Source organism: Periophthalmus magnuspinnatus, chromosome 24 (assembly GCF_009829125.3).
Source record: "Periophthalmus magnuspinnatus isolate fPerMag1 chromosome 24, fPerMag1.2.pri, whole genome shotgun sequence".
Taxonomy (NCBI): Eukaryota; Metazoa; Chordata; class Actinopteri; order Gobiiformes; family Gobiidae; genus Periophthalmus; species Periophthalmus magnuspinnatus.
This window is the reverse complement of record NC_047149.1, coordinates 16,342,469-16,370,456: the sequence shown is the minus strand read 5'-3', so window position 1 is coordinate 16,370,456 and position 27,988 is coordinate 16,342,469. Positions and strand designations below refer to the sequence as shown.

At 39.2% G+C, this 27,988-nt stretch overlaps 1 protein-coding gene across 3 annotated transcripts; it reads right to left on the bottom strand.

Annotated features, from left to right (window-relative positions):
• Positions 1-520: 520 nt before the first annotated feature.
• On the bottom strand, positions 521-27,673 carry LOC117392646 (intersectin-2-like). Of its 3 annotated transcripts, XM_033990760.2 has the most exons (39): positions 27,609-27,673; positions 22,639-22,705; positions 19,051-19,143; positions 18,878-18,941; positions 17,286-17,461; positions 16,948-17,160; positions 15,960-16,053; positions 14,732-14,874; positions 14,497-14,560; positions 13,695-13,832; positions 13,519-13,625; positions 13,169-13,431; positions 12,674-12,823; positions 12,464-12,604; positions 12,245-12,332; positions 12,021-12,160; positions 10,588-10,727; positions 9,368-9,893; positions 8,921-9,096; positions 8,722-8,782; positions 7,469-7,695; positions 7,365-7,399; positions 7,097-7,263; positions 6,937-6,970; positions 6,714-6,835; positions 6,355-6,451; positions 6,051-6,242; positions 5,889-5,927; positions 3,769-3,890; positions 3,583-3,689; positions 3,098-3,281; positions 2,931-3,029; positions 2,661-2,828; positions 1,986-2,198; positions 1,792-1,913; positions 1,637-1,719; positions 1,471-1,554; positions 1,191-1,364; positions 521-1,110 (listed from the first exon to the last, which is right to left on the bottom strand). In XM_033990760.2, the coding sequence occupies exons 2-39, from the start codon at positions 22,643-22,645 to the stop codon at positions 959-961; spliced, it is 5,205 nt and encodes a 1,734-aa protein (XP_033846651.1). In that variant the 5' UTR covers positions 22,646-22,705; positions 27,609-27,673; the 3' UTR covers positions 521-958. The 3 variants fall into 3 exon arrangements, with proteins under 3 accessions (XP_033846651.1, XP_033846652.1, XP_055088215.1); XM_033990761.2 differs by lacking the exon at positions 5,889-5,927; XM_055232240.1 differs by lacking the exons at positions 521-1,110; positions 1,191-1,364 and having other exon boundaries at positions 1,472-1,554; positions 1,637-1,714.
• Positions 27,674-27,988: the final 315 nt, after the last annotated feature.

Genomic DNA, 27,988 nt, shown 5'->3' with positions numbered 1-27,988 from the left:
CAACTTCTCTTGAAACAGGTAATTTTGAAAAATAGATAAACTCAATTATATTTAAACTGTCATTCAAAGACTTCCTTCTTTCTACTAGATTCAAAAACTAGCAGCAGACAGGAAGACAAGCTACCTCATTATTTTCAGTCGTCCCTGGTTTCTAACAGCCCTGTGACACCTGGAACACCACTTGGGACCCCATCCAGTTATTCACCTTCAACCTCTACAAAAACACCAGAAAAGAAAGCTGTAAGGAAAGCCCTGAGCAGGTATCCACTTTACCGCCTCAGTGATTGTGTGAGAGACTTGTGAAGCAGGGGTCCAGATAAATCTAACAATATGTCTCGTCTTATCCAGGCTTGATAAGATCCCATGCCACATTGACACAAAGTACAGAAATTGCCATCGAAGTGACTGTTGGTTTTGTCAAATATAGAGCAAATTCTATAGTAAATATTTATATCTGAAAACTACCTCACCATTTTTCAGTTTACTAGCAGCAGCAAGGACTAAAAACATATTTCTCAACTTTAATGGTGCTAGATTTCTTTTACAATATACAGTAGTGTGCAACATTTCACAGCTTGACAATGTAACAATGTATTCATAGGTTTCAGCTTCTGGTTTATATGCACCATTTTAAGCACTTTTTGTCCATACAGTTTTTTGTTAATTGCTAAGATACCATTGTTTATTTTTTATTACTCTGATACCTATGGACATCAGCCATAACAAGAAGGTCCATGTTGTGTATCTATCATTATATAATTAACTGTATCCTGAGCTAGAAAAATACAGTTCTTTTCTCTTCAAAACATGTAAAGGCACATTGACAAAACATAATAGTTTCAATTAGTGAAATGAACTTGGGCAGTCACATTGGCATATTTGATTTTGGCAGTGATTTCAAAAGTGTCTAATAAAACGTAATGATTTAAAAGTGTGTGTGCGCATGCTGTTCATTCATTTATTTAGTGGGGTCGTAAAGCTGCAGGTCCAGTTTGACCCACACTTCTCCAGTGGGGACTTCGTGCAGTAGAAGACGACGGTTAGCTGCTCCTTTGCTCTCCATCTCTTTCTTTATAGTAGCCACAGGGACTTCAGTACGACCCAAGAAATCTGAAAAACAAAATAAAAAGTTAAAATTTGTATTCAAATCTTGTACACATAATTTCATCTATAGAAAATGCTTGACTGACCGTCTGGGGAAAACTGGTCTTTTTCAAACACAGTGATACACAGGACGTCCTGGTACACGTCTTTGATGAAGAACTGGCAGTTGAAGTTCCATTTTGGGTTCAACGTGTCATTGACTGGACGAGACGTGTAGCACTGAGCCCCCATAGTCAGCTCACAGTACGGATTACTCTTACCTGAAAGCATTTAGTAGTAAAATGTACACATATATGCTGTATTTACTAATATAATACTATTATTTTGAAATTTAACTAAAATCTACTTAAAAACTAAGGACCTTACCATTTGGCTTACAGGCTTTGAGCTCTTGAGCTTCAGTGACAGTCACCAGCAGCCGTCCAATACCACTGGATTTGAGAGAACGGGCTAGAAACAGCATAGGTTTAAATGTACTTTAACTTAAAAACAAGCAGTAAAATAATGTAAATACACAATGCCATAACATTACCTTGATAAGCTTTCTCTCTTTTTTTCTTCTCTGTCTCTATAAAGTACTCAGAGGCTGCTTTGATTTTTTGGACCCATGCTGCCCTACAGTAGAACATAAAACTGCCACTACAATGCATCTATTTACTTATTGTCTTTTGTGTAATGAAAACTTACCTCTCATTTAGAGTATCAGTCTTAAGTGTATAGACTCGATCAATGTGGGATACATGAAATATTGGCTCATCACTGGAAGGGTCTGGAGGCATTTTTACTAAAACCTCATTCAGGAACAAAGGCTGAAATTATATAAAAAAAAGATTATGTCTGTTATTTATTCAAAAAGAGGCCATGTGCAGTCCCGTTGTTACCGTTTTGTACATCTTGAGCTGGATACTTGTCTTGGGGCTGAAAAGTTTGTCTTGTCCTGAAGATGAGAATGGTTTGGCGCTGTGTGTGAGCAGGAGGAAGTCATTGAAGAGAAAGGCCCAGAGCTCACGGCTGCTCTTGGTTTTGTACAAGCGTCCACTGTGCAGCAGCTTGCGGGGCCCCAAGCAGTTTGTCAAGGAGTTGAAGACCAAGTGCTGAGATGAAAACAAAAGCAGACAATGTGTGGAATGTATTAGTCAAAAATGTATCTGAAAATGCCCCAGTTTGGTCCTATAGAACAGTGGATCCCAAAGGTCATTTTGTCACTGAGATGAGTGTTGTGAGATTTCTATAATTTCATTTTCAATTAATTTAATATACATTTTAATTGAAAACTGTATATTTTAGTCAAGTGCAATAAAATAATACAATAAACTATTCAAATAAATGTAATTAAATCATCCTTTTATTTATATTTTTAAATAATTCACCTTACAGAGAGTGGAGGGGTCCTAGCTTGAAAAGTTTGAAGTCTGATATAGAGAAAGTAGCTATATGGAAGGGCATATGTGGTAGAAATTCTAGATATGGAAAGTACAGGACTGAGTCTGGCATATGATTGGCTGTTGTAAAAGAATAGAAAAAGCCTAAAGAAAATCACTCTGGCAGTGTGTTACCTCTATGGGCCCCTCACACTGCACATGGCTCTGTATCCACTCCAGTCGGTCTGAGTTCTCCTTCTCTCGCACTCCTTCATTGACCTGTGAGCACAGTTCCTCAGCCCGGTCCAGGGCGTGTCTCAAGGGGCCACGGTCTGCATGAGACTCTGGGGTGTGCTCCAAGATCTAGGGAAAAAAGGACGGTAAAGAACTTGGAAACACAACACATTCAGTGTCATGGGGTTTGTAATGATGTTTCTAGTGCGCTCTTGGCCTTGTTCTACCTACGTTCTTTATGAGGAGTGGGTACCGGGTAATCCTCTGCATGGGCTTGAGCAGGAAACTGGACAGTGGCATTCCTTTGCAGCGGTAGTTAGTGGCGATCTTCTGCTCAGAAGAAAACCAAACTGATAAATCATGCAAGTGTACAACATTTTCTACAGCCCCCCCAGTACCTTAAGGAAGTCTTTAAAGTCAGGCTGGTTATAGGTCTTGCTCTGTAGCAGAGCAGCAGCATTGAGCTGACAGGAACAGAAGCGGATGTACGGCTGCATGTGAGCAAGCTCTGAAGCCAACAGATCTCCGATCAACTGCACTGGCATGTTCTCTCCTCCAGTCTTTTTACGCACACGCAATGCTCTAAAGGGTCAGAAGGCTATGTTAAAAGTGCACTATGTTCTTTTCTAGCAGAGGGTCTGCCACTAGCTTGTCTCCGTGAAGATGTTATTACTTTGCCTGAAGTGTTTCAAATTATGGCGGTTCAATGAAGAGGCGACCCTATTCACAATAAAGCATTACTGTAATTGAAAACACAGCTCAAAATATATCAGTTTAATGGCACACTATGGAACCTTCCATTAACTCTCTATGGGAAAATTGATAGCGTACCCTCCTCTGCAAAGGTTACACAATAGTAGATGAATGAGTGTGTGTTACTAACTTGAGGAGTTTGGTGTTGCACATGATCAGCTCTCTCCAGTTAACAAAGATCACTGCCATCTCAGCCTCTGTCAGACGGCCTGACTCTGACATGGGCTTATAGAACACCTTAGGCACAGTGAATAGTCATTAACAACCTTTTCAAAATAATGATTCCAAATAATATGATTGTTATAAATGTATTTACATCCAGAACCAGTTCTAAGTCCTCCACATAAGTCTCTTCTGTCTGGATGAGCTCGTGGATGTAGCCCTGCCTCTTCCTCTCCTGTGGGCTCATTGTGTCCAGGGTCATCAGGTCTGCACACCCTACAGCACACAACATACATGCACAAAACACGCACAGCAAACAAAGGAAAGGCATACTGCAGTCAAAAATACAACACATTTAAACATTTTAGAATCTCTTTATTTATCTATGCATGGATTTACATTTGATGCACAGACAAGCGTGAGGCGTGTTGCAGTGTAAATGCAGAACATGAAGTCAATAGCAACACTGACACTAGGACACAGAAAAAACAAAGCACCTTTTAGTGGAGAGCTGACTCTGAATGGTTGCATAGGTGAGATGACTAAAGGTTAGTAAGAAAAGGTGTGGAAGACCCAAAGGGCAGCAGTCACCGGGGAGTTAGCAGATCAAGTATTGAGGTTGAAATGTTAGCAATTGCAGCTGGTAATGGTAAAAGTGTCCTACACTAAAAGCTGAATTCAGAATTTGCTGGTGATATCACAGTTCAGTACAGAATGAGTGTCAATCCATTTCATTAATCCGTAAACTATAGAGTGCATAAGAAAAAGGATTTATATAAAAGCACAATCAAATTCAAGCCATGAACCGGTGAGCAGCAATCATTGAAGATTTAAACTTTTTAAGTGCTTGGTCCATTTTACAGTGTCAGTGCAATGAATGAGTCCTTAAAAAACTAGGCTAAATGTTTGATTTAAAAAACTAAATTGTTTCACTTTATTTTTTACATATTACACTAGGTATCCAAACTAACAATCTATACAACCAATTCTACTTAAAATCTTCTTTCATGCTTTCATGCCAACACTATGAAGTTACACCAAAAATGGGCAGGCTACTGCTGCAAGGACAATCTATGGTCCCAATACACTGCTGCATATTTTAGCTCCTTAAAGGTTCTTAGCAATCCAGAAAGTCACAGTAATACACATTTCCAAAGTTGCCATATTGTAGGCAAAGGCCGCTCCAGAGGACAGTTCTCTATCCTGTTTTGTTGTTCATTTTTTTTCTTGTAGAGACTAGAGAGTTCATTTAGATATTAAGAGCTATACACAGAACGTATATATCTAATGTAACTTTTCCTGAACCAACAATATCGTATGCCACGTACAAAATACATTGCCTCCACAATTTATATTGACAAAATATTCTAACAACTCTGAATGTAAAATGTGTTTGTTAAGGAAACAAGGGTAAGTAAGAACAAGGACTAGACTGAAGAAAAGAAATATAAGACAGGAGAAAAGGCCAGAAGGACTACAAACACCACAGTCCTAAACAAGGGATGTGAGAGAAGCGAAGAGTGGTGTCCTCTTCACTGCCCAGGGCGTTCAGTCGCAACAGGAGGGGTGAGGAAGAGGAGGAGGAGGAAGAGGAGGAGGAGAAGAGGTAAGCAAAGCCAGCTACAGTCCTATAAAGGAAACAGAAAACAGATGAAAGAGAGGGAAGGGGAGGTGAGTGAGATGGCGGAGAAAGACATAATATATTATTATAGATTTAATAGGGTTTATGTGGAATTGCATTAATAATGCATTTCTGTGATTGAGATGTTTTTCAGATATGCTCAAGAAGGATGCAAGCACACATTTTTAATTAGATCTCCTGCCAGTACTATTGCAGTAATATTAAACCACTGGCATATTCACTCTTATGTGCTTATGTGACAACCTAACCAATGTCAACTTTAATATTTGATTTCTAAGTAGGAATTGTAACACTGATATCAAATTATAGAGAGCAGTAGATTATACAAATGACAGCGTGGTTTTATCAGCATGCAAATAAGATGTGGTCCACTGGAGACCATCACCAAAAAAAAAAAAAGAAAAAAAAAAAGATTGGTCAAAAAACAAAAAAGATGAAATTATTAGCCACCATTTGTGTAAACAAACAATTGTTGTTATAATGGCCCTTTATATAGATTTTAATTGCCAGTCACTGATTTGAAAGAGAAATATATCTTTATAGATCTTTACAAGCACTTTACTTTAATATGCAGTGACTGAGCCATTAAAATCTTACCAATGATCACCAGTGATAACAAGTTGACACCTTACCATCAGTTTGTCCATGCTCTGACATAGTATCTAGTGAACCTGGGGTAAGCCAATAATATACAGTATAATTACGCTAAACTTTAGAATGCCAAAAATACTAATATTATTGTTTTAGTCATTAAGTTGAGAAAAGATGAGGGGAGAAAATATAGAATGACTTACATTGTTGACTGGGGTCAGATTCTGTGGTCATCTTGATGTAGTTTGTGGGCAGGAGACCTATGACCCCATTGGCCTCTCCTTTCCACCAGTCTGGGTTGGTTTTGTCCAGGACACTAATCAGCTGACCCTTGGAGAAGCTCAGTTCATCTGGGTTAGCTGCGGCGTAGTCATACATGGCAATTACCTGACACACTAAAAAGACAGGTTCAAGTTTGTTAGTATGCTTTTAAAAATTAAATATAACAAATTATAAGTTTGAGAATCATAGATTATTATTGCATTACAAATATATCTGGTCTATTACCGGGCAGTGGCAAGGGGGAGGTCTTGCTGCTGGAGGGACCCAAGAGTTTGACATGAGAAGAATGAAACCAGCCTCTTTGACGCTTCTTTCCACGAGCCTAAAAGGAAACAAAATGACTGAACCACAATTAATTACTTCAGACATTTACACAATTATTAACTGAAGGAGAACATACTGTGTTCATGTGGTACATTTAAATCAATACTTTTCCATGACAGATGAGGTTTAATGCAGTTTTATATTTTACGAATTTATATATTGATAATGATTTTGATTTACTCTTTTTACACACCATCTGCTGTGCCTTGGTTCTCATTAATTTAGTAGGAAGAGAAACGACATTCATTTGGTTGACTGACCTGCAATTCCCCGAGCCACCACCCAGTGGAGTTCTTGGCCAGGACCACAATCAGTTGCCCTGGAGACAGACATAGCTGGTGCATCATCGGAGAAACACTGGCGGTAACGGCCTGAGCAATCTCTGTTGACAAAACACCAAAGATATAAAGAAGGCTTGTATTCCAGGTAAACCAGGTAAATGCCAAGGATTTTAAAGCAATATTTATTCAGTATTATTTTCACCTGGTTTTTTGTTAGGACCTCCGGGTTTTGATGTCTAGAGGATATTAAAACAACTTTTGTCAGCATGGCAACCAAATTAATGAGCATGAAACTAATACTGCATAAGAGTCAAGTATATAAATAAGGCAAGTATAGAATGTTGGTAGAGGCTTTCCCTCACCTCTGGTTCAACAGGTCGGACATAGTTGGAAGGAAAAACACCCATCTGGTCCCCGACGCATCCTCGCCACCACTCACCCTCTCTCTCTGTCACCATGACAACATCACCTTCAACAAAAGTCAGGTCCCCAACCTCTGGGCTCTCATATGTGTACAGGGCAACATATTCTGGGAAGAGAGATTAGATATAGCCAGCTGCACATCAAATTCACTCCAGACTTGAGTTGTGAAAATATATTGACAGGACAGTTCAATACAAATCGACTCACCCTCTAACTGAGAGTCAGAATCTAAGGAGTCCACACTAGAACAGAAACAAGAGATTACCCACAATTCACTGATGTCGAACTAGTGTATTTATATAGCGTCCTACTCTGTGCTGCTAGCTGCCTCCAACATCACATAGCCCTTGGGAAACCATCCTTGTGTCCCATTGAGCTGTCCCAACCACCAGTCGTCCCTCTGCTGCAACACGCTGATGATGTCACCCTGTGAGAAGCTGAGTAGCGCGGTGATGACATCGCCGCCAGAAAAGTGTAGGTCCAGGTCTGATGTGGGTGACCATGATGAAAGTGCCCGAGCCAACAATGGGGATGGAATCTGATATTGAAATATACATTTTGTAGTATAATTATTGCTTCTGATATACACAACTTACTTATATTTGATGGTGTAGTATGTAACTTTTCTGAAGGGAGGTCCAACACCTGCTTGTCTCTGTGGATATAATATTGTTTTACCTCAAATGTTCCATAGTGTGGCATGAAATTTATGTCTTATTCAGTTACTGGTGTTTTATTGTACAAAAACACATTGAAAAACATGCATTCTTAAGCTGGATTGCCACTCCATAGATCTGACCTGTAATGTGGCCCAGTGTGTGCTTGTCTCCTAGAGAGATAGACAGGCCTATGCTTAATGCATTACAGAGGAACATTCTGGGCAAAAGAGTAACATCTTCATGAAGACAAACAGCTGGATCCCTTAGAAAAGTTACACATTGCACCTTTAATCTATAAAGCTCAAACATATTAACACTAATGTAATGTATCGGGGTCATGTAACTGTACACATAGAAAAAAAAAAAGAGTGGAAGTCCCAGTAGAGAGGATCTAAAACTGAACTGTGTAGTACATCATGTGTGTGACAGCAGCAGTGAGTAAACTCTAGCCAGACCTACTTCCACGACTGCCAAAGCTTGTCTATAGCCTAGATACACAACTCTACAGCATCAGGTGCCTGGAAAAATTGAAGTTACAATCTTGCACCTATAATTCCCAGGTAGCCCACTTAGCTAGTCTCTTTTTTCTCAAATGTAAATATGTAAAAAAAAATAATAATTTGTTATAGGCAGCAGTAGCCCAAAAGGTAAAGCATTTGTCCCCACAAACCCTAAAGTAGGCCGTTCCCTACTTCCACTAACGCACACAGCTGTTTTCTCCTTGGGCAACTTACACACTTAACCCACCTTACCTCTGTTGCCTGCGTTTAGTAATATATGAAAGTGTGTAATAAGTGAATGATTCCTTAGCGTACTCGGAGTGCATTTTCCTCTTTTGGAGATTCCAAAGTGGAAAATGTGCCCACACTCTCATGACTTTGTAAATTAACCAATAGTTTTCTTACCTGTGACACATCTGTCTGCAAGGGTACAATGTTCTCGCATATTACGTCAATTTCTGGGAGTCTGTGAATAGATAATCAAGATAAATTAGATAAGAGACCATAAAATTGCTGTATACTATACAGAAAACTCAAGTTTGTGTTAAAATGCTGTGGAGCTGTATAATTATATATTGAGCTGCCTCCTGCTGCTCTAAATTACCCCGTGTTAAGTGGTTGTGGTAAACAGGAGGGCCGGCGCAGGGGTGAAGAGGGTCCTGTGTCCGTTGAGGCTTCGTGTGGGCCACATTTTTGAGCGTAACTCTGAGGGAACCAGCCCCTGTTTCCACGGTAACTCCCACACAACCAGCCGGGCTCTCCAACCGTCTGCTCATCCACCTGGGTCAGAACAACACAATTTACACAATTTAGTCACTATGAACTAACCAGGAATTACATTTGTTGCTTCATAGAATATACTGAATGGTGAAGGTGTATAGGACAGTGTCACAGCCATTTTACAGATGCTAAAATAAAGGTTGAGGGCAAAGATCTTACAACTTTTATATGTAATGCTAAAAAAAATTAATAAATAATATGCATGCATTTTTAATTTGAAAGAGAGGCTTGAGAAGCAGGAATCTATATGTTTTCAATTGATGGTCCATACCTCTATAAGGCAGTCTGCATCTACGCTCAGCTCATCAGCGTTGCGAGCCACAAACGAATATAGTGCTCTGTAGGTGGTGAGTTTGGATGGTTGCTGGGAGACCAAAGATGCTCTCTGAAGTCGTTCTTGTTCTTCTTTTCTCTTCCTTTCCTCCTCTTCCTCTTTCAGTCTCCTCTGTTCCTCCTCTCTCCTCCGCCTCTCCTCCTCCTCCCTCCTCTGTTTCTGCTCTTCCTCTCTCCTCTTTCTTTCCTCCTCTTCCCTCCTCTGTCTCTGCTCCTCCTCTCTCCTCTTCCTCTCCTCCTCCTTCGCTTTCTCCTGTGCAGCCCTGAGTCTGGCCTGTGCCTCCCTCTCCTCCTCCTCTCTCTGTCGGGCCCTCTGTTCTTCCAGCAGCCTCCTCTGACGTGCCTCCTCCTCTTCCTTTTGTCTTCTCTCCTGCTCAAGGCGCTCCTGTTCTCTCCTTTCCTGTTCACGTCTTTCTTGCTCTCTCCTTTCTTGCTCTAGTCGCTCCTGTTCCAACTTTGCAAGCCTTAAAAAAAGAAAAAAGAAGCAAACTTGTGTAAAACTGTTCTATAATTGCATGCATAGTGAAAATGCTTTTGTGTGCTTGTTGCTGCTCTTTTCCCTGTCTTGTAGATAGTTTGACATCAACTTGCCGAGAGACTGAAGATAAAAATTAGGCATGCTGGCTATAAGCTTTTCATATTTAAATTTTTAATTCATTAATATTTGCTATCCCTTTACAAATAAATAAAAAAAACAAAAACAACAACAACAACAACCACAACAGCAACAGTATTAACAACATAAAAGCTGTCTGTCTTTGTAAGACCATTTAGTCAATTTTCTACATAATAGTGTATTTAAGAGAACTTAATTTGTTCTTTCCTAATTATAGTCTGAATATTTTAGTCATTAACATAAACAAAAAAATACATTTTAACTTTTTATACACAGTATAAAGATGTGTAAATATAATGTGTAGCTTGTCACTTCTGTCAAGGCTTATTCCAATACATTAAATACAGCTTGCCAAAATGTCAAGCTACATCAGTCCATCTTTTATTAAAATAAAACTCCTCAAAAATTTATTTCAAAATGATAAATTCATGTCATGAATATGCAATAACGCAGCAGCTTTATCTTGCGGTGAATAAGCCTTGAGCAGACGGGTTCAAAGTCACCCAAAGGGAGATGTAAATGATGTGTGCCCTCCCACTCACCGTGCGGCCTCCTCTTCCTCCCTCCTCCTCCTCTCTCTCTCCTCATCCCTCCTCCGCTGCAGCTCCCGGTGTTTCTCCTCTTTCACTCTGTACAAGTCGTCCAGGACAGCCTGCTGCCTCACCTGCTTCTCCCTAAGCTCCTGATGCGGTACACAGTGAGTTACATAACTCCTAGATAAAATAATCCATGCATCAATGTCCACCTCAATGGTGAATCACAATGACTTAAATACAACTATATACTGTGGCTGTGTGGTGCAGCATTCAGATTACAGATTACAGTACAAAATAGAACAGGCTTTGCAATCAAAACTACATGCATCTTTTTTACATCTTATTCTCTGTAATATAATAATCATGCAGATTAAGCATTTTCCTGGTGTTCAAGCCTCAGGCGCTGTTCTGTTTACACAACAAAAACACAGAGTGGGACTATTCCCATAGAGACACAAAGCCATAGTTGCTCTAAATAATAATGAGTTTAACTTAGATCCAGTGATTAAAACTCAGAGAAGGACAGATGAGTTTCCTCTTCTGGAGATGAAAGCTTATGAGTGATAAGCTGTTGCATGATGGGAAAAACACAGGAAGTGGGATAACCTTGATAAGGAAGAAGAGCTGGCTGAGACAGGCCAGCAGGGACAGAAGGCACCGTAAGGCACAGTCATCCATATCCCCAAGCTGTTAGAGCCACCATGAAGGAGACAAGATGGAGAGCGCAGGCAGAAAAAGATGACAGGGAAAGTGGCAAGCATGAGAAGAAGAAAAAGGGACATCCGAAGATGCATAAAAAAGACAAAAGAAAGGTTTGTTAAAGACTACAGTGGAATAAGTCAACAAAGCAAGATTAAAGAGCAGAGTATAGTGCCACAGTCATTAGTGCAAGATTAAAAAGAGATTGTGAAAACACCATGACATAATTTTTGACAGGTATTGAGTTAGCAAGGTCTGCCTGGGAATATGCGGACATCCTATTCTTTACAGTAGCAATAACACTTGAATAACATGGTTTTCTATTGCCTCTAGGGTGAAACATGAGAGCTACCGGGACAAGCTGAACAGGATTTTACTTCACAGTTTTCTCTAGTATCCCTTTCCAGAAACAACAACAGCAACATACTTCCTAATATTGAAGATTCTGAATATTTTAGACTATAATTTAAGATGTGAACACTGAGTCCAGTCCATGTCCAGTAATATTTGTGTAAGGCTAAGATATAATTGTGTATATTGTTTATTATACAAAAATTGTGTTGATCTGTTTACTCGATTACTTGTGATTAAATAGTGTAGAGGGAGCCTGTATAAACAGTCATTTATTTCAATTTAAATATTTAACTTTTATGCCTGTCAGACTGTAACTTTATATAATGTACACTCCCCATCCCCCACATTGAGCAGCCATTTTGTTCTGGTTTGTGGTGGGCACAGACCTGCAGTTCCTTCTTGTACTGCTCCATCTCCTCCAGTTTCCCGGTGGTCTCTCTTTCCAGAGCGTTGAGCTGGTCCTTCAGCTGTCGGCAGCTTACGCCCTTCTCTGCCACAGTGTCAGTCAGAGACAACAATGCCCCCTCTACAAAGAGAAAGGTCAAAGGTCGCAATCACATATGGCAGCTCCCTCCCTCAATGATATCTTGTTCATGTAGTTTGGACACACCTGGGACTTTCTTGAGGCTGATGGTCCTAAGCTTCTCTGTCAGCCTTTGTTGTTCTGGGACCAACTGGGAGAGCTTCCTCTGCCATTCCTAGGAGTCATTTATAATTGGTTAGAAAGAAGCATTACCACTTTTGTGTAGATTGTTATTTTTGAATACAGCTTATTCAACAAAACGATGTAGGCACAAAAACCCAAAAAACTGAAATAATGTAGTTAAACCTCAAACTGAATCTGCAGAGTGTTGATCTCAGCGATACGTGCATCTCTTTTCTGATTGATGAGGTCCACTTCTGCTTTCTGAATCCTCCTTTTGCTTTGGGCGTCACGGAGACGGTCAGAGATTTGTTTGTGCTTGTTGCCCTGTGAGACCAATTACATCAGTATCTTGTCAAATGCATTATAATTTTGCAGTGTTGCATATGTTCTTACCACAGCCTCAAGCTCCAACTCCAAACTTTTCTTTCTGGCTTTGAGTCGGGAGATCTCATCCTGTTCTCCCTCTCGTCTTCTGCTCAGCTCCTCTTTTCTCCCTCGCTCCCACTCCTCCTTCCTTTGTCGCTCCAACTCCTGCTTGGCTGCCTAAAACGTAGTAACACACAAACAAAATTTAACAAATGAAACTATATTTTTAGAAAAGTTTTTCACATGTTCATATGTTGTGTTTATGTTCTAGCCTTTGAACAATGTCATAAATTCAGATTGAGAACAGTTGTCTTTCAACAAATATTGAATCTTATAATTATAATTATTAGGGAGCTGCTCCACAAATTTGCCATATTAAGGCTCAAATTCCTTTCAGCTGAATCACTGAATGGCATCACTTTCTGATGATATTGTAAATTTGTTTATTTGTATGAACATAAAAGACGTTGAACTTCCCAGTAATTACAGAAAACCAAGTCAACCAATCCGCTCCCTGCTCACCTCTTTCCTCTCCATTTCCCTGAGCCTCTCCTCCTCTCTCTGTCTCTCTATCTCCCTCTGTCTCTCCATTCTTCTCTCTTCCTCCAGCCTCCGTCTGTTCTCCATCTCTCGGGCTTCTCTCTCTCTTCGTTCCAGGGCCTCTCTCTCCTCTCGCTCCCTCCTCTCTCTTTCTTTCTTCTGTTGTTCCTCCAAAGCCAGACGGCGCTTCTCCAGCTCTGCACTTCCTCGCGCAAAGTTCTCCTTCAGTTTGTCTTCATAGGATACTAAGGGTAAAAAATAGGATTAAAAAGTAAGAGATTGTAAAAATAAACATGAAGTAAAAAAAAAAAAAGATATATTGTAAAACATACCACTGGAGTTTTTTGTCTTTGGCACAGGCTCATTCTCGATGTCTAGTAAGCAGGGAGTTGAGTAGGGTCCATTCCCATTAACAAGCTCAATAGGCTTTGTTCCTCCTCTGAAAGTGGTTCACTTGTTTGTTATAGAAGCATAAAGTTACAGTACAGTAAATATGTGTATGTTTTACCTGAGAGAGGGTGGTATAAGGTCCTGGGGCAGTGTCAGAGGTAGGGGGCGCCCTGTTTTAGCCATGTCCACCAGATGCATGGCCAAAATGAACTCATCTGCTCTCAACTGACCATCTTTGTCCACATCAGCCAGTGTCCTATGGAAACGATAACAACGATTATTAAGCACAATATATACGCATTTATACAGAGGCTGGAGACTTTTTCACAATTTCAGAGACCTTGGGCTTTTTCCATAGAGCCAGTAGTAAAAAGTCCCTAATATGTATGAAGAAGAATGTTTATTATTATTATTATAAAATATTCAACAAATAAATGGTTTTGTGAAAAACTACTCTACCCTAAGAGTCAGCAGTACTCACAAACATAAATATCTCTAGTAGCCTTTAATATGATGATATGCTCAACAATAGTCTAATTTTGCATAACTTTGCACAACCATTTTGATCGAGTATAATACATTTTTAATGTCTCTCACCTCTAGACTACAACAACTTACACCATTAAAGATTTACACACTGTGTGTCTACAGTATTAGCCAGTAGCAGTGTGGTTTATAACCAGCTTTATGGAGGTGCCAGGAGCAAACATGAATTTTGCTTTTATTGCTTTAGATAGTGTAGAAAAGAACAATGGAAACACTCCAACAACTAAACTTACTAAACCATGTTTACAGCTTCCCCACTATCTGATACCACTGATACAAATTTAGTTAAACCTAAAACCTGTTATCTCTCAGTGAATGGGGCATGCGCTTATTATTTGTATTCAGTCAGTTTCCTACACACACCTTGTACTCACCAGATGGTAGCAAGCTGGGTCTGCGTCAGGTTGGATGCCATTAGTGCATTTCTTACTTGAGGCCCTAAAAAAGAAAAGTATATTTACTTTTTGAGTCCACATGTTAAGCATGTGAGAGAGAGAATGTGACCAATAGTAAACTCAGTCAAATGTCACGGAGAGCCCTCAAGAGCAGCCAGGTGGTCCAGAGAACTAAATGTTTGTTTAGCCATAAGTGTTAGTGTGCTAAACTCACCTGACAAATATCCGCTCATTAGTTTGTCCAGTGTGTTGAACTGTTGTCTGTACTTGAGTCTTGAAGCCTGTGGAACGGCCCAGTCGCTCACTCCTGTCTTCGGGGAATTACTGGTTAACGAAGTAGTGGATGAAGAATTTGAACTGAAGAGACAGAAAACAGTTACATTGACACCTCTCCTAAAGGGGAATGGCACTTTTACAATTGATGTAGTCAGCATTTTCATTATTTCAAACTCTAAAGTACCACTAATTGCCCTGAGACTCCCTAGTGTCATTCCTTGGTTCCTAATTAGCCTTGGAAGAGCTTTGCTAGCTTGTAGACAATCGTTCTCACAAAAAACACTTGCAAGTTCCTCTGATTATCAATTCTGTTTTTACAATGAGCAATGCCTTGAAGGTAAGACATAGGAAAGGCCAGATTGTTAACTATTTCAGAAGGCGTTTTGGCGATAACTGCATGAAAAGAACACATAAGCCTTTCAAAAGATCTTAGTTGACAAATCTTGCTCCTCCTTTGCCCGTGGCGTAAAAATTGGATGTATGTCATGTAACTGTGACCATATTAAAATGAATACGAGTCACGATGAGCAGAACAAAGCACCCAAGACAAAGAATCAGAGATGCTATTACATTTACCTACATCAGTGGATAGGATATTGATAGTTAGCTCTCAATATTTATGTATTTCTATGCAGCTACACCTAAGGCCAGGCCCTTTTGTATGAAGAACTGTGCCACACAAAAATAAGAAAACTGACACTGCTGCTATCCCTTTCCTAAATAGCACAAAAGACCATGAGAAAAACTTGGGGCACAGAATATTTGTACCGAAACAGCTTACAAACTACAAGGAAAATGTGTTCAGGACAGTTTACTAAAAGCTATTTTAGCTCCCAGACAAGGGCATAAATCTCTTTCATTGTCAAATATAAACAGTTATTAATGTGCTTTTATTGAAATGTGACCAAGCAGGTAACTTGCTATGCACTTAAACAGCCCAGCATAATACTGGAAAATAAATACCAGTAAATAAATACAATGACACAATTTCTATCATCTTTTACTGGGGACTTGGCAGTACACAATGTGCATACAACTTATTGTCACTCATTTAAAGATAAGAGGACACCTAAATATACTAGCATTCACTTCAATATATCATTAGTAGAGTACAGATATTTCAACACTAAAGTTAAATGTAATTGCAGAAACACAGAGGCTCTGACCTGGTTGATCCCAAGTCCAGTAGTGAGTTAGCTTTAGACAAACCATCAGTTGGAGAGAAGGCCATAGGTGAGGAAAAACCAGACAGAGACATCCCTGCAAACATATAATGTGTTTACAGAAACAGTGTGGACATAATATAAAACATAGGGGTGTAAAGAAGACTGTAGATTCAAAGAACAAACAGCATTTTACATTGTAATATGGCAGCTAACAATTACCCTTGAACGTGTGACTTTCATAATCTAATCTAATCTCTTTGACACTTTACAAGCACTGCACATAATCCTTTATATTGACATTGGACTCAAAACAAAAGTGGATGTGGCTGTGTACATTTGAGAAACCAGTGAAGCATGGATTTATATCTGGTTATAGAAGGTAATATAAAATGATGAGAGCTGAATAAACTACTTTTTCGATAGAGCTATTCACTTCACTGCCAAAAGACAGATAAAGTGTGTTGCTGCGACTGCCAAATGACAGGTGGAATGGTTATCTGAGAGAGTACACTGTGAGATTAAAAAAGGAAATAATAAAGCATAATATCCACTCAGCAATTATATGACTGTAGCAAAATAGTTGTGTCTTTGTTGAAGAAGAAACTGCTAACATGGAATAAGTATCTTTCTGGAAGTGTCATGTCACTTCCATGATTCTGTAGAAATAGAAACCATACTTCGGAACGTTCTCCATTTTATGCCATACTAAGGAATATTCAAAGGAACAACATTTGGACACATGGAAACAAGTAGGAGTAAATATGGCCAAATAAGAGTCAGGTTTGTGGAAGTCAGGCTCAGTGCAATAAAAACAACCACAATGAAAAACAAACAAACAAAAAACAAAACAAACACATGTTATTTTAGTCTAAAAGCAAAAAGTTACAAACTGTGGCTTTAAGCAATAACATTTACACACCTTGGCAATAAGCAAAATTTGCCAATACTAAATGCTTATTGACGTACCACGTTCCACAGCAGAACCAACCTGTTGTGTTGGACAGAGCAGGGGGAGTGAGGAGGTTGCCGTTGGTAAGTCCAGGAGCTCCCATGGGGAGAAGGGGCAGGGTCATGGGCGCTGGTATCAGGGGTTGAAGTGTAGGCATGGAAGGGTTAGCCGGGATAGGGGTTAGGATGGGCATTGCAGACATAGGTGGCATGGGTGGTAAACCAATGGACAGGTTTGGCATTGAGCCCATTCCTGGAAGAACACACAAACCACAAGACAAGAACGACGACTGACAGGTTAAATGTAGCTTATTAGGGTTTTGTATAAGATGGACACACAGTTGACACATGTTGGTGAAAATTAGAAGCAATATTTACCAAAACGTGCCGAGGAAGGGATGTTAGCTCCTGCATTCGATACAGGGGTCTGCTTCATAATCATAGGGAGGGACGTGGGTGGGTTCCTTCCTTGTAGTTTGAGTTTTATAAGCTTCATTGCGATAGAGAACTCTAACCTGTCCATCTTTCCATCGCTGTCCATGTCCGCTAGGTTCCTATACACAAAGTAGGAACATTTTAGCCATGAAGATCAAATGTAGTTCAGTACAGGGTAATCAGGTACCTTAGCCAATAAATCAATTCACAGCTCTATAAATGCTCAATAATCAATAATCAATACTAAAATAGGATACTGATTCTAGATACCGGTACTAATTGAATGTAATGATATTTAAAAAAATGCCATAAATAAATGACAAATTTTGCCATTTTATAAATTGTTTTAGAACGGTTTTGTTCAATATCAAAAAAGTATAATACCAGACCAAGTGGATAAACTACTAACTACTACTGTAGTGTTTGACCCACAGAAACAAGGAGAAAGTGTCAGCAGTCACCTTCAGTTTCTCTCTCTCTAAAACCTTCAAATCAGGCTAGAAATCTAGGGGTGATGGACTCAGACTTGAACCTTAACAGCCACATCAAATCAATATCATCTGCAGCTTTTTATCATCTAAAACCATTGCAAAAATCAAAGGTATACAGTCTAAGCCAGAGTTGGACTAATCCATGCATTTCTCTCCAGTAGGTTCGACTTCTGTAACGGTCTGCTCACTGGCCTCTCCAGACAAGTGTTAAGACAGCTGCAGTACATCCAAAACACTGCTACTCGTGTCCTGATTCGAACCAGGAAGTACAAGCACATAACTCCTGTGCTCAGGTCTCTGCACTGGCTTTCTGTAGCTCAGAGAATAGACTTTAAAGTAGCTCTGCTTGTTTACAAGTCTCTCCATGGCCTAGCACCAAAGTACATCACTGACATGTTAGTGCCATATGAACCACTCAAAGAATCTCAGGGATAGGCCTTCTGCTGGTGCCCAGACTCAGGACTAAATAGGGGGAATCAGCGTTTCAGTTTTATGCAACTAAAACCTGGAAGAGTCTTCCTGAGAACATGAGACAGGCCTCTACTTTGACAATATTAAATCTAGTCTCAAAACAGTTCTGTTTAGCTGTGCATATGACTGAATGTTTTTTATTCTACACTCTTCTCTTTTAATGTTAATTTTATGATGATTATTTATGTTTGGATTTGGTTGTATAGTCATTATAATGTCTTTGTTATTCTGTAAAGCACTGTAAATTACTTTGCGTATCAATTGTGCAATACAAATACAAACTTGCCTTGCTTTGTCTACTGCTATGTTGTGTTTAAAATGGCCAACTATTGTCATGTTTTTATTATCATTCTCATTATCAGTACTGAGTGGCAACCCTTTTCCTAAGTATCAAATTCAAGTTTGAAAACCTAGTACAGAGGTACATCAGAGGCACATTTTTCCCCCAAACACAATTAACTAGGTGGGGCCATCTATGAAGGAAGTGAACTCTCAACAGGAAGTACTGGGATGTGGACCAAACTAATTCAGGCCCAAGACAAATGCTTTTTAGAAATAAGCAGACTCCAGTACCATATTTCAGCAAGAACTGAAGGAGGAAGGCCCGACTGGAGGAAAAACTTCCTGGCCTGTTCCCCTAAAGAATAAATCACAATATCAGAATTCAAAGTAGACAACAGGCATTTTTAGAACTTGATCGGGACATCCACTGGCAAATATAAAATGGTCTGTCAAAGGAGATTTACCTGAGACAAAGCCGAGGACAGGAGCAAGGCTTTCGAACTGTTTATCATGTTTCCCCCGTTCCTCAGGAGTGATGGCCCAAATGCTCGCTCCACCTGGACAAGGCCAAAGAACAAAGCATTAATAATAGCATCCACATCTGACATTTCAAGAACCGGAGTAGCAACAGATATAGAATACAAATATATAATAGTGGAGAATAATTTAACATTGACATTGCTTATAAAATAGCACCTGCTATCAACAAACAAACATAAAAAAGACCTTATCTCTAGACTAGATTAGACTGTATCCTTATGGAGAAATTTATGTTGAATAAATTGGCACGAAGACCACAGACAATAGACTGCCCAATCACTGCACATTCACTTAAACTTAAACCAAAAACTTAGAGCATCAACTCAATGGGAGCAGTTACCATGTAAGGTAAAATCCAACACTGTACAACTGTCCTATTAATTTCCCCACTGAGGCGCCTACGTATTGCACGCAGTCCTGATGCTAAAATCACATGCTGCATGGCACATATTGCAAATTAAATCACTCCTACCAGTTCAAAGTCAAAACTAATCCACTCCTCCTCACAAGTAATCATAAAGAAATGGGTTATGCATACTCTTTCAAAAGAATCTGCGCAGTTTCCTTCCCAAATGTGACTTGTGAAGCTTTAACTAACTGCTGATTATGATTAATGCATAAAACGTCCAGTCAGCTTTTTCACGCTGCTCCACTCTGGCATATTAAAAGGTAAATCCAAGGTTGTCCATGAATAAAATATTAACTTCAACTTGCTTCATGAGGGGCGTGAAACTCAATTCTTACTTGTAGCGGACAGAACAAAAATCTCATCAGAGTAGCTTCAATTTGTCATACCGGAAATACATTACATTATTCACACCAGGCCCAGTGTCTCAATTTCCTCTATCACAACTATACACCTCCAAAGCTGTTTGCAGAGGAAATTGGCTGCATGGACATTACAGGCAGATGGGAGTCACCATATGGTTATAATTACATTACAGATAAAAACAAAGACATAGACAGATAATTAGTCCTGACTGAAGATACAGAGAAGTGACCTGCTGCATACTGATGAGGTTTAAGTTTGTAGTTGGTTTTAGTTTGTGGCTCTAAAGCTTCAAGTCAGTGCAGGGATGTTATAGGATTCTGCTTATAGATTACTTTAAAATGGACACTCCAGTGAATAAATCTTTCATGACAAATATTACAGTATATTAGCATAGTCTATAAAGGTCATTTCATGAAATAGTTAATAATTTAGACAGAAACAATCATCCACAATAAATGCAATGTTAATTTTAATCTAGATAGAACTTTAATAAAAGCTCCTTTTTCCTTGTGTTTAAAAGCTTGTTAATTACTACAAGACAGAAATATATTTGGTTCCACCATTTCGCTTTTTGGGATTAAGTTATTAATGAATGATCAGCCATTTCTTATGCATTAATTTCAAACATTTTATATAATTTCTATATAACTAACTAACTAACTATGCTGCTGGCCCTGCATTTCTGTGAGGGCTGTGTTATGGGAGTATATCCACAAAACTATCCACCCATGCTGTAATTTATCCAATGTCAGGAAATACCAGCCTGCCCTGATGGAACTTCCTCCTCCAGTCTAACCCAAACACTTGTCTAATTATCCTAAATTAAACAACATCTAATTCACCACAGGAATCTTAAAAAAATCCACTGCCCATCCCAAATATCTGTACAAACACGCCAAATAGTTTCATTAGTGTTTCAAACACAGACAAGTGTCTCATTTGCTTTCTAAATTTGTCACTAACCTGTATAGTCCATATCTGCATTCACTTGTTCAGATAGGTGTATTTTCTCTTCACAAAGGCAGCATTAATAGCCGATGAGTCCCTGACCTAGTTAAAGCATTGACAGCAAAATATAAAAAAACACGGAGTAATTAATCTCACTCAGATTTGTGAGAATATCCTCCACATTGTCTCTGCATTGACAGGCCTCATTTAGAAGCTATTGTAAGTAAGACAAGGGAGATGATATTTAGCACAGCACCACAGGGATGTGAAGCTAGTATGGCTGTATAGTACACAGCCAGTTTACACTGTGGTTTGGAAACAGCCAGGCCAAACGGATCGGAGAAGTGGGCCACTGCAAATTTCTTTCATGGCCGAGAAAAGCCTGTGCATGCTAGTAAAATCCTAACTTTTAATATGTAATCAAATTGACTGAACTAAGAAACTTTGCAAATTAAGCGAAAACCTTTCAGAGACCAAACTACATTTTCCTTATTGATCATCAGTCACAAATGTGTTTCCTCTTCTTAAAAACAAATTCATATGCAAAATACATATGGATTTTTCAGTCTTAATTTCTTTAATATAATCAAGACAGACTTTGAACCAGAGCCACTTACATAAAGTCAATTATTTTCCTCCAGTCTGAACTTTGCTCCAACCCACTTTTACTTATACTACTGAGGATTGGCTGCAAACCAGTTTATTACAGAGCCTCAAGTTGAATACCGACGATTTTAAACTACTGGATCTTCATTTCAATTACAATACGATTAATTGCACAGCCCTAATATACTGCATCATGAATATTTACATTTCACCTGGGGGTTAGCTTCAGGTATTTTTAGTGTGCACCAGTGGCCTCTGAGCACATCTGCATTTCTAATACACATCTGCTCTGGTGCTGTATCATCCTTTACTATCCCCAATAGCATAATGACAAAAAGACTCTCCTCCCAATCTGTCGTCATGATACTGTTAAATCAAGTTGCAACAGATGCCGCTGTCTGAAATCCTTTGATCTAGTATCAATATATTTAGCCATGTTGACTATGAGCTTCTAGCTTTCTTGTAGCAAAAGACAAACAGTTTGTGTAAGGTAAGACCAACACGAGCTGAACTGCTGCTTCATGAAACAACAGACACATTCTTGTGCAATTGTATCAAGGACAAAGTGGCCTAAGTAGTGTATCCCCATTTAAAACTGCTTGTAAAGTGTAATTTGCATATGATTATAGACACAGCGTGGTACTCTTTTTCATTTTAAAAGAGACTACATACACTGCATTCCCTAGATAAAATATGTATTCTTTATATAAGCTTACACCAATTAGGCCTAGCTTTGTCTATTTCCCAGTGGGTTCTATATTGTAGGGATCAGTACCGACCTAAGGTCCAGATCATGTATTAGACTGGTGATGTAGGTTCAACAACTGCTTCACCAGCCACTTCATCAGACTAACCAGGAAGGGCATAAATTAGATACGCTTTGACCTAGTATTCCCGTTACTATCACATTTAGGCTCAACCCATTAAGCAAAGTTATCCATTCCAATACAACTGTAAATATACACTATAAACATTTTTGTCATAGAATTATTAAAACCAGAATTATCACAGTGAAGATTTCTGTTGGTCATCCCTTCAACTGTCCAATCTATTCATTCAGTTCAGGAGGATGTTGCAGCCATTCCATTTTGTAGCCTTGCCTTCGAATCCCAAAGTGCACACACATCACTAAAATAGATGAGGGAATGACACTTGTATTGACAGCGAGATTACACTGTGTCCTTACCATTCATGGCTGCAGGTGGGGAGAAGACAGGAGAGTCCTGCTCTTTAGCCTTCTAGCTTTAAGACATCTGCAAAGAGGAAAAAAAGAAGAGAGAGAAACATGAGCTAGAGCCTGGGAGAGAGGGAGAGAGAGACAGAGAGAGAGAGACAGAGGGAGAGAGAGAGACAGAGAGAGAGAGAGAGAGAGAGAGAGAGAGAGAGAGAGAGATCAAGTGTGCACAGAGATACTGGGAAATAAATAAATAAATGCACGGTCCAGTTAACATTGTGAGGGAGGCTCTGTAAAAAGGCTAGCAGCGAGGGAGCATTGAAAAGAGGGAGAGAGAGAAGTGGCAAAGGCAAAGCTAAAATGGTAATACAGGCACTGCCAAATATAGTAAAATGGGCAGCATTTGTCATTGTCAACCAACACAGTACTAAATCCTTGTTATAGAAAGTTTAAACTTTTAAATATACTGTTATGGTAAAAAGCATCAAGATTAAATTAGGAAGTCATGTCTTAAAAATGGTGTTGTGTAGATTACATGAAGTGAAAAAAATATATAAATAAAAATAAAAATTAACATACATATATATGTGTACATATGTATGTACATGTATGTACATAAAATATAAGGCTGTTTGGCCACCCCCCTTGAAAATACATAAACTTCAAATCCATGCCCAGAAGTGCACTGCATAGAAATTGAGTTTATAGAAAATTACTAGACTCATATAATATATTTTGGACATTTTTTTTTCAAAATCTGCCCTACAAATGATCTGCCAGCTGCTCTTCTGGCTTCAATATCTACATCACTCATGAACAAACCCATATTGATCAACCTCTAGTACAGTGAACTGATGTTTTATATACTGTATACTCATTGCTGTATGAGGACAAACTCTCATTGCGGCAGTATTTGAAGAGGGTCAGACAAGTTCAAGAGTCTGGGAAAAAAGTTGGAAGCCTTGGCAAGGTTTAATAAAAAAGACCTCTACTTACAGAAAGCATTTTACATCATTAAAATTCTGGTCTACCATAAATATTCCATAACAAATTTCTGAGGCAATTTTATGTACAAGGACAGGCACTTGTGTAGAGACACCCAACACAAATAAAGATTTATAGGCGCTTTCACTGTGCAGTCGGAATGCCAGACTCCCCTGTAAGAGTCCTGGTGCTAATCTCGATTTGAATGCAAAATTCATATTCAGATAATTTCATGAAGTGATCTGGGGAAGGGATAAGATGAAACTAATAGATATTTTGTAATTGTTGCCCAATGCACACAAACACAGCACTTGGACTTGCAGGAAAGGCAAAATGTATAATCTGTACTTTTGTTATAATATATAAAGCCACAATTATACACACATTTTCAGGCTGTTAAGGGGATTTTTTGCACTGGAATGCAAACCAAAACAGGCCAGCACAATCAGGCTTAATAAACAGCATCCGCTCCCTATTATGGCTCTGCATTAAGCCGACACTGAATAAAGGACAAAACCAGGCTTATGACGCTTAGTCCATTTTGTAAAAACTCCATTTCTCCCTCTATCATTCCCCCATGCGTCTTATTAGACCACTTCCTTGAGCATTACAGCTTCAATTTGCCCCCGTCCCATCAATCCAGCCACCAACCAGCACCAGGTCAAAGCAATCTCCTCCGGGCTTTTTTCAAATCACTTTTTCTATCTTTCTCCATTTTAGCTGGTATGTTTAGTATTTATCCCTCACTAGTGTGTGTGTGTGTGTGTGTGTGTGTATATATATATATATATATATATATATATATATATATATATATATATACTGCATTTGTACTTTGATGACACTCCTTCATCTTATCCAGGTTTTCTGCTCATGTTACAACATTGCTCCATCACTGTTGCCTTTTTGTAGTCTGGATTCCCTGGGAGGAGGCGCGCTTGTTGAGGTATAAATCATTTTGCAACACATGCCGGCAATGCCAATTACTTAAGGCCAACCAAGCATTCAGAATAGGCTATGCATCTGAATATAGGCTACACCAAGAATACTCAAAGACATAAACAAATGGCATGGTGTGAATCTTCAAACACCATAAATCTACTTGCGAAAGAGACAGTAGTATTTGAAGGGAGCTGTCACTGAGTAAACAAGCAAGAGTTACTGCCTCGAGGTCTACATGACAAGTCAGTTTATCTTTCCAATATTATAACGAATTCTATCATAGGACTGTATTGGATCAGTGACACAAGAGTGACATTTTTAGCTTCTAAGTGTGAAGCAAAAGGTTACACACAATATTGTCAAGGAGTGATATACAGTACTGCAAATTGCACTAGGCATGACCTTTAAATTAGTTTTCTATAGAAAAAACAAATTATCTTAATGTATTTGTTGATAAGTCTGTACGCAGGAGTTTACAAAATCTGAATTCCACATTCCACAAAAAAAACAAACAAACACACAAACAAAACCAAAAAAACCAAAAAATAAACTAAAAACAATGAACCAATTTTTAGTGCCACATTTCTTGTCATTTTGACCCCAGCAACATGTACTATTTTACTTATAGTGGAAATTGTTTACATTGCCTACATTGCCAAGTTATGGAGTTTAGATTAGGACGAGGAAAATCAAATCCATTTGACAAACACAGCCAAAAAATCATTAGTAACACATAAATGAACATGAATGCATCAACAAGTTCTTTGACATTCACTTTACTATTGCCACACTTCTGCATAACTGCTCTCAGAAGAAAACAGCTTTGCATAAATAATTTCAGCCTTTGTATAATTTTTTTGGCATCTAGTTTTGGCAAAGTGCAATGTGATTTTGATTCAATTGCAATTCACTGTGCAGCCTATTCAAAAGGTGTCCTAACTTTGATGTAATAGCCTTGTGACTTATCCATGTGTGCTTGTGTTTATATTACACTTATCATGAACAGTTTTCACTCCCTTGAGCAAACAGCTCAGAAAAGCCTACACACACTCTACTCCACCTCCTCCGCCCTCATGCACAAACATGACTGTACTCTGAGGAGAGTGACGTTTCACAAAGAAGATACACATCTCCTGCTGCCTGTATTCAAAAGACTCAAACCAAACAGGACACATCCGGGATCACAATACCTTTTACACACAACTATAGGCTTCAGTTTACTAGCTTTGAGAGTCTTACAATATTCATCGTTTTATGCGGTTGTAATTGTGTAATAGTCTAATTTTAGTCAACAGTACCTCTCAGCATATGGAGGGTAAATACATTGAATTAATTAATTAGTATTTTCAATCATAGACTGGCTAACTTCAAGCAAGGCTGAAACAGAAGTTTGCCATACCTATCTAGCATGTCTTTGGTCAATGTTGCATATATTGGCTGTCCAAGGGGTTGAATCTATAATCTCTACATCCAAGCAGACTACCCAAACCTTAATTTACCATTCTCACGAGTCATCATTTCTTGGCCTTAAACAACCCATATCTTCTTCAAACGGTGTTTGAACACTTTTGTGCACTGAAGTCTTGTGCATATGAACTAATTTGTCAGACGACCTTGTAAAGGCAGCTTGTCACATCTCAGCCCAAATCAAATAACCACATTTCTATCTGTTTGTCCAATAATGATGCATTGCAGTTTTGGTGTAACAGTGAATGAAAGGAGCTTTGACTGGCCTGCACCCTGACTGACACCTGTGTCGAGGGCTCGGATGTGGCTATCAATGCTCAGGCCTGTGTGCAGACTTCCCTCGCTCTGACAGAGAAGGAGTCTGTTGTAGCATAGACAGCCCAGGAAGCCCAGAGCTGCACCTCCTGATGAAAGGACATAGTGTGTTTCACTGGGCTTTCTTCTTCCTATTCACAAGCACATGGATCTTCTGCAGTGGAAAAATGGGGATACAGCCAACAGCACAGATCATTTTTATAGTCATTGTATACATTTATGGGTCAGCCTCTACAATATTTAGTCTCTTCTAAAAACATGCTGTCCTACCTTTAACTTCTGGCATTAGGCAATCATTCTTGTTTCAAAGAGTAATGCCATCTTGACCTTGCTAAATCAGTCTTCTTCATAGAGTACAGTACTTGTAAAAAAGACCTGTCCACTCTATAAGCCACAATAAAATTCAGGCACTATTTGTTTAATGTTATGTAAGGCTCTGTTCCTTGGCAGGTGGATATGCAACATAACACACTTCTCTGGGAGAGGAGCAGCTGCTTGCAATTGCTCAGCTCAGGTGGTTGGTGGTGGACTCTGCCACTTCAGCAGGTACCTTATTTTGTTTTCATGAGAGCAGCAGAGGAAGACTGTCTTGCACACACAGTTGGACAGAGGAAAGATAGCACAAGGAGCCATTTCTGTAATTAGTGTAGCCTACTGCAGTGAATGAAACAGCTTTGCAAACTCATGGAGGACTCAAAACAAACAGGAACATGTGATCAGAGGTTTTGGAGAAGGATGCCCAAATAGGGTACAGCAAACATCATTGTATAATCCAAGTTTGTTACTCAATATATTTCCTCCTTATTATTTAAAACTGAATATTCACATCTTTAACAAAGTCTCCAGTGAGTCAAATTGTAAATAGGTTGTGACAGATCTCTACTATGTGAGCCAATAGTTGCTACAATATTGACACCTGCTAGCTCATATCAATAGCCTCTTAATTCAATAGGCTAGTGCTATTAGATTAGGGTACAAAAATATGCTTTATTTCAGTTTTACAATTGATGACCTACCTTTTAGCTATCATGGGTTGTTTTTTTCCTTCTTGTTAACAGTCAAATAGATGGTTAAGAGATAATATTTTGACAAAAGAACGCCTAGAATAATAATTTGAGTCCAATGTGTTAGCCTACATAAAAAGCACTGCAGTATTTCCCCCATAGCAATTAAACCTATACAAATCTCCACTGAAGACGAGCGTAAAGGTGTCATGATCCGCGTTTGACAACCTTTTATTGTTAAGTGAGGCGGTAAACAGCGTGTGTGTGTACCTGTTGCGGTCCAAAGAAGCGGTGCTGTTACATCCACCACATCCAGCTGACACCGAGCGGCTCCGAGGGCGGATCTGAGCCAGCGGCCGGGGCTGAGGGGCTGAACCGTGGGCTGAACACTGGGCGTCTCTCCGCTGCTCCACCGTGGTCAAGCTAAACTCAAGTACAAGCAACACTTCCGCTAAAATCATACTAAATAAAAGTAACTATCTGACCTTCACGTGCGACGCAACTACCTCGACCCTTATCTACAACAAAAGTGTTTGAAATCATGCAGTTTTTCATGATCATTTGCCCAACTTAAGCCTGGAAACTGCTTTGGTCTCTCTACCATTGGCTGCGTTATTTATCATTGGCTATACCTCTTGATCTGACAGCTT

Bases quoted from the DNA above. Each gene is read 5' to 3' on its own strand.
- LOC117392646 (XM_033990760.2), bottom strand. The intron at 12,605-12,673 runs GTAAGAACATAT...TTGGTCTCACAG, and splicing joins AGTTGGAGCTTGAGGCTGTG to GGCAACAAGCACAAACAAAT. The intron at 1,111-1,190 runs GTCAGTCAAGCA...TTTGTTTTTCAG, and splicing joins AGACCAGTTTTCCCCAGACG to ATTTCTTGGGTCGTACTGAA.